Genomic DNA, 12854 nt, shown 5'->3' on the forward strand with positions numbered 1-12854 from the left:
GTTACTTTATTTCAACGATATTCAATGTTCATGCATTTTTATAAATGTTACAGATTTTTATAAAACCAAACGTGTTTATTTTCAGATTTCATCTGCAACTCATTTCTTTATAATTTTACCTAACCTAACCGTGAATAAATGTTGTTTTAATGTTAATTGGATTTTTTCAAAACACAATAGCTCCAATTTTTTTTTTATGTTAGGTACCTACTTTAAACGTATATAAAACATAGGTATGTTTTATAATCCGTATCAACCTTTGAACCACGGAGGTTTCTCCTCCGTGCTTTGAACCAATTCCTACAAGACGCGACTGAAACCGCCAGAAACACCTAGTATATCAACGCCCGTAAATAAGACAGCAAAGTAGTCATTAATTCAGTTGCGAAGCTAAAAAAAACCTAACATCCAAAAGGATTTCAGTAAGCTCCCAACAACCGTTGATATATTATTCAGTTTGCGTCCGACGGCGTAAATGAAAAAGTTTCTGTATTCAATGACTATTCGAACACCACCAAAATACTGGTAAACCCGAAAGTTTTCGAATCGAACCTAAATTACGAGTTGGAGACCCGGGGCAAGTTAAATATTCAAGGGGCGTCTGTCACTGTATGAAGATTAAGTAGCAGTATAAAATGTTAATATAGGAATATATTTATTTATATCCGGTAAACTCCATTTTGATGAGAAATTTTCAATATAAGAAAAATCATATAGAAACGTCAGTGCCTCAGTCTCTGGTACAGACAAGAGGTTTGAGAAATTCCGAAGTAGATTAACCTCCATATTGACGTCATTTGTTTAATTATTTTGTTTTACGAGAGGTCATAACACGATAGAACAAATTACAGAATCTTAAGTGCGCACCTGCTTTCAAAACTTACCACCTGAGAATCACAAGAGAATACAAGTCATATTAACGCACACATTGATACTACACACATACGCACCTAGCCTTAATCAAGCTTGTCTAGAAATTAAGGTAAGAAACAGCAAAGGTTGAATGTTCAAAACACTGGCACGTGTATAAAGGATTTCAGTACTTGATTAACTTTCAAGGCTAGAGTAAGCTTAATAAACATTATATCGCAAATTATCTTCAAATATAATAAAATTAAAACTAACTAAATATTTTATTTTGAATAACTCTCGAAGCTGTTGTTTATGTACTATACAAGGTCTACTAACTAAGCATAACAGGATTTTAAATTTTCACACACGTGTAGCGATTAGTTTTAGACAGTTAAAATATTATAACCAAAAGTTCAACATAATTGAAAAAGATATTTCAGAAAGAACGAATCACGGAACTTTAATAGTCAAACAATCTTAACAAAACTTCAATGCAAGTTTCTTACACAAACTCTAGAACTTAAAAACGTAAGAAACACACGTAACCAGCATTTGCAAGATTGTAAGAATCCTTTGGTCCTTGCAATTTCCGATTTCACTCGGTCCGCCAATAATCGGAGCAGTCTAAGTCAGAAAAACTTTTCAATGGTACCGCCTTGATTCCACTTTATTCAGTCGACCGTGACTCGAATAAAGTATCTCACGATTCAACATTTAATTTCGTTCGGTTTGACAAATCTGTTTTTTATTCTGCCAACCCCAGTTTTTAGGAATATATTTCGCAATTTCTTCGTTATAAATGTACTTGGTTTTTGTTGATTGTTGCGGATTTGATAGGACTGTCAGGATCTTGATCTGGTTAAGTGAAAAACAATTGTAATTTAAGTAGATGTTTCAATGCTTTACGAAAATATATTTTTTATTTATAAATATAAATTAGTTAATCCTGATGAATTTCCATTAGACACACTCCATTAGGAATCGTAATTGAAACAGTAAAACCCTCTACGTTTAATTCGGTACTTTACTAGCAAGGGGCTACCACGAGGCTTCAAACTTTCATTTAAAAGCAAAAATCGTAAAACGAAACTAATTTTGATTAATACGAAACAGCCCTCTTCGCTAATCAACACCACAGGGAAATGTTTTCATTAGCTTAAAAGCGTATGTAAATTGTTTTTAAACGTCATAACAGCCGTTGTAAATTAATTTGAAGGGAGCACGGGGATACCTATCATTACAGCTATTATGAAAAACAGCTTACAAGTTGGGAATAATTAGTAGAGAATTAATATTGTAATGAGCTTGTTTGTATGTTATTTTTTCATGTAATATTATATCTTCAGTAAGACTTAATGAAAGTGATTAGATAAATTGCCTCAACCTTGACAGCAGTTGATGTTTGATTTTCTTTGATCTTTAAACTAGTCTTAGTAAAGAAAACACTACAAAGTGTTACTACTTACTATAAAATGCAGCACAAAATTGTAGTATTAAAATTCATAGAACCGTTCTCATACAGTACACTTATGAAGAAATCTTACGAAGGTACAATCATGCACATGACTTTTTCCTCATATAGAGGAAAAATAAGAGATTCCCCTTTCTCTCAGGATTACTGGCTTTTGACTTTGTGATACTGAACGAAGCTATCACTTATTCATGAGACTGAGCTATCTTAGATTTTTTTTCTTCGTATGAAATGGCTGTGCACAAAATATTCACTATAATAAACATTTTAGAAGGATTTTTGGATGTATTTTTACGTCATTAGAGCCTGTTTTGAAAATGGAACGTGATGCGTCAAAGGCTTATGAGCGTGCTTTGTAATGAGTCAACTAGGAAAGTGAATTATGTTGGTACCCGTGAGCCTGTTCTGTCATTACTCATTCTATGTGTCTCGCCTGAAATTGAAGCGACACTTTTTGCAGTAAAATTCGATGTGACGCTTAATTACCTGCTTATTTACAGTCACTTTTATATCGTAATTTCAATTTTCATTTGTGATCATTATAAGCAAACAACATTGATACCTACATCTCCAATCCAGGAATCGTAAGGCGTAATAGCATGAAATAGGCGTGAACGCACCTATTTCGTGTTTTAGAACCAATATTAATTAACAACTCAAATCTGCATTATCATGAGCCTTTTGTCCATTGACTATGAAAAAAAAAGTCCCTCTAGAGTAAATTCAGCAGTTATATAAAAGTACTTTCCAGTTTCCTGTATGGAACTCGAATCCGCAGTAACCAGCACGCCAGCAGTTTCCTCAGCCGAAAGACCGCGTCAATTTGCAGGGTAACTAATACTTTCCATTCGAACATTGTAACAAAACCTTTTAAACGTTTCCTATAGTCATCCACAGGGTCCACACATTAAAACTTGGACCCACAAATGGAGAACACGTATCATCATTATCACTTTTTGTTGGGGGACACGACAATACAAATGATTGAAGTTTTCGAATCGTTTTGCTAAATCGACCGTCCTCTCGGTAGCAATTGTGTGAGGGTGATGTTTTTATTTCATCTTCTAATGTACCCACCCATTCTTAATATTTTGGTGATACACACTTACAAGTAAATTGATATTTTGTCCATACCCAGTGATTTTGAACTAAGCAACTTGTACACAATCGAGACTTATAAATTCACTATGATAGGAAACAAATAAACATCTTCTAAATGGAACGCCTTATTTATTGAAACTTACCATCATCACTTTGTTTTTGTTCCAAATAAACGATATTTTATAATGAAAGTGTTTTACTGATGCAATATTACCTTTCCCCTAGAACATGTTACTTGAAAAAAGAGCAAGTCTAACCCAATTTATCCGAGGGAAGTAGTTTCGTCATATTCTTATTCGGTTATGCAGGACCAACAAGGCGGAATATTGGACGCTGTTGCAGGCAATTTTGATAAAAATGGCTTTTTAATGGAAGGAGGTGTACCTTTTTTATGCAGTGGGTAATACTAGCTGCTAGCTTACCATGTTGTTTTATTTTTGAATGAGTACTTTGGGTCATTCTCCGTTTGAAATAAATAATTTGACCTCTTTATAACCCAAAATCTGTGAAACATTTCAATTATAAAGAGGAACTTATGCAATTATTGCCTCAAAACATTACCTTCCCCATTCAACAAAGCTAATAATTCTCAACGTCCACAAAAACAAAGCCACACACTAACAACAGCAAAAAAGTAACAAAACGTACGCCATAATGAATCCTTTGAACGCAAAACAGAACAATTTCAGGCCACGTCCCTTACTAATTGCGAAAAATCCGGCTGCAAGTTGGGTGTCAAAACGACAGACTAACACTAATCTCTTGGGTACAGTCACGGAGTGAGATAATGTGAGCGGAGATACCATAATGCAGGTAGGTCAGGCGCTTTCTTCTATGCCAAATTCGTACGGACTCGTGACTGAAACGATCAGTTACGAGTGAACTAACAAGGCGTTCGGATTCTTTGAGACATGTCAAAAATTTTTGGTATTAGATACAAAAGTGGTCGGGTCCAAAGAAGGCGTTAAAAGGGCGAAGAAAGAAAGAAAGAAAGAAAGAAACATTTATTTGTAGGAATATGGGTACAAATCAGTTGTTAGGTGTAGTTATAAGTTCGAACCATACTCTGCCATGATCAGGCGTACAAATTTTTATTGTTAACACAAAGTGTTTAACTTAAATCTACTCTAACAAGGTACATAACTATACTCACTGCTTATACAATTATTATATCACAGTTTTATCGTTTAAATACTCTTTCACACTATAATAACATTTGTCTAGAAGTAAAATAAATAATTTCCGTTTAAATAGGTTTAGACTATTAACTTCCTTAAAACTATTTGGCAACTTGTTGTTAATATGTATCGCCATGCAATACACATTCTGACTAAACACATTGACTCTTTGCTGAGGCACCAGGAGATTGTGAATACGTCTACCTGGCCTAGTCACTGCATCATTGTGCTTGCAGAAAAACTGGGGATGTTTGCGCACAAAAACACAGATTTCCAATATGTACAGACTGGGTAAAGGCAATATATTATATTTTCTAAAATAACAGTAACGTTCCTCATTCCAAGGACACTCGTATTTTGGTACGCTACTTTCTTAGGCGATAACACCTCCGCTAGCCATTTTGTTCTCCATGGGTACAGTTGAAACAAAAAGTGAAATGAAAATTGTAACAGCCGGATTTGGTTGTAAGCCATCGGACATAGCTTGGGGCAAGAATATTGCTGTAAAATGTTCTGGTCTGCATTCAGTAGTGACGTTTTTAGAGTGACAGGTCGTTAGGCCAGGTGTTTTTTGTGGCTTTTAGAGTAGTTGTTTTATACTAATTGGTTGTCCCCATGGCGTAATGGTTTGGCAAAGTATTGACTTAAGAGGACGAATTGGAATTTTTGGCGCCAAGGATCTCAATTTTTCTCAGTAAATACATAACGGATCAAAATACAACTTGGTTACCTGAAAGTTCATGATATAAACCTTATTTTGTTAGACGTCAAAACATGATTAGGTAACTTTTATAACAGAGAAAAATATATCAAACATACCTCTTTTTAAAAAGAGATTCACATATTATGGGCAAACGGGACCGATTTAAGCCTCTTAACTTTTTTAGTAGTTGAGTATATACATACTCTTTAAAATTGTAGAAGGAATTTTTATCAAATTATCATTTCAAAATAATAAAATTACAAAACCATTTTGTCGCTTACGACTTTTAGTTCTAAGCTAGCGCGCGTATTGTTATCCTCGCCCCGCTCAGACGCTCCGACCCCTTTTGGCGCCTTAGATGCGCATGCCGGTTATGGAATTATTGTTGACCAATTCGTCGCCTTAAGACTGGCTTTGGCTGAGCTAGTAGAAGTTCTAGTGATAAGTGGTATAGCTTCATTTATTTTATTTACACTTTTGTTGATGAAAGCATTTTTCCAGTTATATGTCGTTCATGCACTATATGTAAAGACTATCAAAGAAACAGATATACAGCTCTTACCTACTGCTTCTATAGTTGTGAGCTCATTAGTAAATAACAATATATTGCCTTTTACTTTGTCGATTCTTGTCCGGAATAGCATTGTAGTTTTCCTTATTTTTGTGCTATCTATGTGGCAGTGTGTATTTCATCGAAAGTGTTTTTTTTTATAATAAAGGCGCGGGCCCACCGCGGTGCACGGAGAGGCTACGCACGTGTATTAAGCTTCGCTTTGTAAGAAAATGTATGTGGTTGTGTCCACTGCAACCCACGGAGAGGCTACGCATGAATTGACGTCATTGATACACGCGTGGCTTGCTCGAATAGGCGGTTACATAGCTCAACGCTGTCAACGTGGGTCTACGTTTCCACTGGAGTACACGAATAAGACCCACGACTATGTACAGCTCGGTTATCGCAGAGCAGTTTTCAGTCATTCACGTTGTGGAACGGACGCGTTTCGTGTTTCTCGTATACATATATCGTATCGAGGTACTCATAGAATGGCATTGGTACTGACTTTGCTAGAAAGTTCTTCTGACGATGAATCCGAAAGTGAGATTGATGATCATTGACACACGCATAGCTTGCTCGAATAAGCGGTTACGTAGCTCAACGCTGTCAGCGAGGGTCTACCCGTGCGCCGTGCCACGCTATACATAGTCGTGGGTCATATTCGTGTACTTCAGTGGAAACGTAGACCCACGTTGTCAAACAAATGAATACACGCAGCTAAAATGCGCCGCGTGTCCGTGCACAGCGTGCACTGCGGTGGAGCCGCGCCTTAATTAGTACTGCTTATGGGGTTAGTCGTTGCTATATGTATAGGTCATTATAGTTCGGCCATTCAGAGAATGCGTTCCTGACACGTCGCGATTGAACTGACGACGTAACTACATTCATTGATTATTGATATAATAATGTTGTTTTAATGCTCCTCAATTGTTAAAACGGTAAACAACCAGCAAAAATATTTTTATCGTAACTGCAACGCCATTGCAAAGTTACGTCGTCAGTTCAATCGCGACGTGTCAGGAACGCATTCTCTGAATGGCCGAACTATACTGTAGTGGACTTTTTTCTGCATAAGCAAATAGATATCAACCAGGATCTATTTACTATATTAGACCAAAGTCTTAGGATATTAATTTTATTTCAATGTCTAACAGTTAGTGTAGATTTTTATAGCAATAATAAATAAATAAAACCACAGAATACAAATCCAACATAATGCTTTATTTTACAAATACTATGTAATCGCCATCTAAATGTTACGCTATAGTACATACCTAGTATAATTACATTTGGAGACACCGCATTATATACAGAAATTTCAACATTCAATAATTATGTAAAGTTATAAGGCACATTAAAACATCTTATTACATAATCTATTTAGTTATATTTCTAATAATTTACTAACTATACAATTGTGAATGCACGGTTTTATTTTTACATACAGGGTGTGAAGTTAATAGCGCATTTTTTTTGCTCCATAGAAATAAATTCCCTTTTTTTGCTTTTTAAATTGAGAAGCAAAATCAATAAAGAAAACTACTAAAATTTGGTATATTAACTTCAATAAATGTACATACATCATAAAATATTGCTACACTAATCTGAAAAAGAAAATTAACTTCACACCTCTCCCAATAAAAAATAACCGCGTTTAGATACTCCTCAACTATAAGAAGCTATTTACATTCAAATCACGGAATAAAGTTTCAACTAAAACAATCTCTTCCTCAAAAAATATTAAACATTTTAATGTCAAATTATTTTCTAAAATAGTCTTAAATAATTGTGACAGTTTTCATAGCTAACGAAACTCTATACAGAATTAAAAGTTACCGTGTGATATTACGTGATAATAAATTAAATGTAGAATTAAACAAAAGTTTACAATTAAAAAATCAATTCTCTAATTGAAATATAATAACACATTGACAGCATCAATTGCAGATGAACAAACAATTGTTAATAAAGTCTAATTCAATTTCTCATCGTTCCTATTTTAGTCGTAAAAGCTAGCTATAAATAAAATGATCTCCGATATATATCGGAAATAATTTTATTTCTACACGATCGACGATATTCACAAATTATATTCAGTCAAATATTTACGTAGTCCTATGCTGGGGCCGTTATGATTCCTTACACTGATCCAAACTACGGTCCAAGTTCACCGACAGCAAAAACGTAAATTTTCTTAAATCAATTGTTTACTATAACTTTTCACGTTTTGTTTTCAAAGTTAACAGTCGGAAAAACGGACGTTTATGTTGTCCGTGTACTCGGGCGTTCGTGTTACAGAAAGACAAAGCTATACAAGATATATACACCATCCCTTTCTCACACCTAAACAGGATCATTGTAAGGCTTCGTAACTCGGCGTATGTTAATATGAAATGATTAGAAAGAGGAAAGTGACTAAATTAAGCACAAACACCTAGGAAGACTAATCTGGCAGTATCGTGTCATGTCTATTAATTTTATGCTCTAGAAGAAAAATAAAAAATACTGGCTCATAGTCTAAAATGTGGAGTTAATAATAGAAGGTCTAAATTAATAATACACTACCTAATAATTTCTTTAAACTGTTAGGGAATATTTAAGGGTATCATTAATTATATTTTTGTGTTCGATCACAAAGAGGAATGTTATATTTTCAATTAAAGACACAGTGAAGTAATTTTTGCAGTTAATAAAATGCGCCAGGAATGTTTAGATATTAAAAACGTTATCTTGAATATTAGCTTAATAATAATGTCAATGTACTTTTACTTATAAAAGTTCCACAAAAATCTATGTGATCTCATTCAAATTAAATTTTCTATTATTTTAAGAAAAATTTCAAAAATTAATCGGTCACCTTCGAAAAACTGAAAACAGTACATTGTGACTAAAAAATAAATTCGCTCAGTAACTTATGAGTACAAAAATATTTTCTTATTGAATAACATACTTTTAAAAATCTATCGTTTATTATTTTACAATTTCACTAAAATTTTTACAATCTACGACGTAAGTCAATACGACTATTGAAATGTATTTTTAGATAAATCACAATTATGTAATTTACGTACAACTAAACATAAATTTTGATATATTTGGAAATACCCTTTATGTATCATTGTTGACCTTGGATTTAAATATATAGTGCATTACAAAAAAAAAAACAGATTTGTGATATGTGTTTGAAAAAATCAAAAACAAAATTTTCTTTAACACTTCTCAAAAGTTTAACTTTTTACATATTACATTTACGTCATATTTGATGTGCTAATGCAATGATTTTCATATTTCATGGAGGAGACATAATTATATCATTAGAATTTTATGTGAATATGTAAATATCATGAAACGTCATGGTAGCACTTAACTTGGCATATTCGTGTGAATATTAGATATATTCACTTGATGAAGAATAAACGTTATTTCCATAGGCATAAAGCACATTTTGTAATGGCTAATCATAGCCAATATTTCAACAAATACGCTAAGTGCCAGCATTAGGTCTGATATATGACGTATAGGCGTTCATAAAAGGGTTCGTTCTGACTTTCATTCCATATTTCAGTCACTGATTTATTCCTTAGGTCGTCCATTTTGTAATTTAAGTAATAGTAATAAATATATTGAAGCATACTGATATCAAAGATATGTACAGTTCAAGTGTATACTAAAATCTAACCAGTTAGTTAATACTCGATAAAGAATACTATTACAACATTATTTTTACATAAAACACTTTTAAATTTATAAAAAGACGGCAATAAACATTCATCCTAGTTGAAAATATCGATAAAACGTTTTTATATATAAAGATATGTATAATTTAGATAAGTTTCCCATTAAATAGTAAGAATAACAGTTGCATAAAGAAAAGAAAATTTTAAACATAAATAAAATGTCGGTTCTCAACAACAGCAAGATTAATAACAATTTTAGAAATAATAAATAAAGGTGTCTCGCGATAAAACAAACATAGGCAAGCACCAACGATAAAACAGTTGTAGACAAACGCAAAAATTTTACCGTCCACAAATTCTCTTGTCCCGAACATTTCGCACAGAATCTGTAGGAACTAAACAAATGGCATTCAAGCGAAACTAAAATCAAACACATCAGTCGTCAGTAGGCCAAGTTCAACGGGGTTCATATTTTATCAGCAATCGAAAATGTACAACAAGCCTGTTTACATGAAGCCTTATCGTCTACCGATAAACAGCTCGTAGTATCCCACTATACAATAAAATACACGTTTAACTACAAGCATTCATTGCATCAGACAACAAGTGAACCATTTAAATTAACACTAAGTCACAGTCACAATATTAGTTATATTGTCATTGCCGTTTTAAATGAACAGCACTTCAAGGTACGCCTCCGGCTACTCTGCCATTACCAGCTCGGGAGCTAACCTCTCAGCGTTAAAGTTCTCCATATTCCACATTTGTCTGGCCTCAGACTCGTTACACGTCTCCATAACTATTTTGTCTTTACTCCTTGATATCGCCATGCATTTTTCACTTGAACCGTGCTTCAGTAACTTCGTCTGCAACAAATAATAAGGAACTTATTGAATACGGTTTCTCTACTGATTTGAATGCGAAGTGGCTCAGTTTGTGACTAGCTTAGTAGTGCAAATCTAGCTCAAAACTGTAGCCGGCTTTGTAAAGCGCTAACGTAGTCTAAGTCTCATCTGACAGTTCCCGTATTTCATAAGGAAAGGGAAGATAATTTATTCGGAAACACTCGCAATAATTTCGCTGACTTAATACTTCTATATTTAGCAGCAGGTACTGGCTTGTTCGTTACCCAACTCTGCAAATTAATTCTGCCAAAATCTTACAAAGTAAATTACTTCTCACGACAACTTGTCTAAGATTAGTCTTATTCAATTAAAATTCTCAAGAAACATTTGTAAAATAATAAAATTGGCCAATTAAAATGGATGAAAGCTGTTATTTTGTACCTCTATAATTAGTTTTAATTTCATGACTTGTAAAGTACTGAATCCAAATTGCAGCGTTAATTTTATAATCCTCTTTTAATTTCTCTTGTCATCTTTTACTCTGATAGACCTTGTGAGAGACTAAAGGGCGGTCGTCAAGGTGCTCCTCAAGAAGCCATTCTTGTATCCCACATAAACTTTATTCAATGTATTTGGCATATTCCGCGTCCATCAACTTTATATTCTAAATACATACCTACACAGATTGAAACAACTTAAAAAAAGACCCGATTACCATACGCTCCATCTAAAAGAACTTTCCAAGTTCCAGTACCACGCACCATCTCCCTCCTTGCCAGAAGACGCCCTACATACCAACACACCACAATATTCAACAACGTCAGCCATATATACCCCGCTGCACAAATGAACTTTCGTACGAAGAACATACAAAGAGCACAGAAACACATACGAAGAAACCGAGAATATTCTCACTGCTCCGTCAACACTGAAAAGAATACACACATACCCCCACAAAGACTTACATAAATACCACCCACACACAAAACACACATAAACCCCAACCATCACACATAAAACACATAAGCACCAACCATTACACACAAAACACGCATAAGCACCAACCATCACACACAAAGCACACATGAACACCAACCATCATACACAAAACACGCATAAACCCCAACCATTACACACAAAACACACATAAGCACTAACCATCACACACAAAACACACATAATCCCCAACCACCATACACAAAACACATAAGCACCAACCATCACACACAAAACTCGCATAAGCACCAACCATCACACACAAAACACACATAATCCCCAACCACCATACACAAAACACATAAGCACCAACCATCACACACAAAACTCGCATAAGCACCAACCATCACACACAAAACTCGCATAAGCACCAACCATCACACACAAAACTCGCATAATCCCCAACCATCATACACAAAACTCGCATAAGCACCAACCATCACACACAAAACTCGCATAAGCACCAACCATCACACACAAAACTCGCATAAGCACCAACCATCACACACAAAACTCGCGTAAGCACCAACCATCACACACAAAACACACATAAGCACCAACCATCACACACAAAACTCGCATAAGCACCAACCATCACACACAAAACACACATAAGCACCAACCATCACACACAAAACTCGCATAAGCACCAACCATCACACACAAAACACACATAACCTCCAACCATCACACACAAAACACACACAAACACCAAAACACACAGCCCACACAATAAATTCTCGAAACCTACAGACATGCACTACAAAAAAAAAAATATCTATCTATTGTCTAAAATCCTCTTTTGTTTTCTTTAAAAAAAGAATTAAACTTAATTGTCCAGAGAGACAAAACAATTTAATGGCACGAAAAAGCAACTTATGTTTTTAGTTTTTTAACTCATTTACCTAATTAATTAAATTACCAATTGTCCAGAGAGAACTATTTATTTGAAAGAAAATGCGATTTGTGTTATAGTTTCTCATTTTAAATATGTTAATTTAGTTTTAAATATTCTCAATTGTAAACGCATAAAAACCTCAATGTCATTAGAAATTAGGTACCCAATATACAGGCACCGCCTAGTTTGGGGGCCACAGAACTGATAAAAATGCCTCTCGTAAAGTAGTTTTAATCTACCTTCTTTACATTAAGAAGTGATTTGTTTATGTCACTGTGGATCAATAAACTTTATTATTATAAATGTATGTCTCTTCCAGACCTCGGGACTATAGAGTCCCGGATTATTGGGAGGCGAACGTGGGGCCAAAGCCAACACGCTGAAGCCCTTTTGAGACAACTTTAATGAAATGGTGACCCATTATTATTATATTATTACTATTTTTCAGTTACTTAAAAAAAACTGACTGCACTTGTTCGTTATATTTCTGCCATGTATAGAGGGTGTATTTTGCATTTGCTCAACTGTCTCTAGAAGCTTCTACTTTCCATAGATGCCTAAGATCCTAAGAACTTAC

The 12854-nt window shown here is 34.4% G+C and overlaps 1 protein-coding gene and 1 pseudogene across 4 annotated transcripts in view; both read right to left on the reverse strand.

Moving 5' to 3' along the window:
- Nucleotides 1–7061: 7061 nt before the first annotated feature.
- Nucleotides 7062–12854, reverse strand: part of LOC124637294 (putative polypeptide N-acetylgalactosaminyltransferase 9) — a 141028-nt gene continuing 135235 nt past the window's right edge. For all 4 annotated transcript variants that reach the window (XM_047173649.1, XM_047173651.1, XM_047173650.1 and 1 more), the window contains one exon: nucleotides 7062–10404. In XM_047173649.1, the coding sequence (XP_047029605.1) occupies nucleotides 10240–10404 (165 nt within the window). In that variant the 3' untranslated portion in view covers nucleotides 7062–10239. The remainder of the gene's footprint in view (nucleotides 10405–12854) is intronic.
- Nucleotides 10413–12848, reverse strand: LOC124637295 (annotated as a pseudogene).

Source organism: Helicoverpa zea, chromosome 16 (assembly GCF_022581195.2).
Source record: "Helicoverpa zea isolate HzStark_Cry1AcR chromosome 16, ilHelZeax1.1, whole genome shotgun sequence".
Classification (NCBI taxonomy): Eukaryota; Metazoa; Arthropoda; class Insecta; order Lepidoptera; family Noctuidae; genus Helicoverpa; species Helicoverpa zea.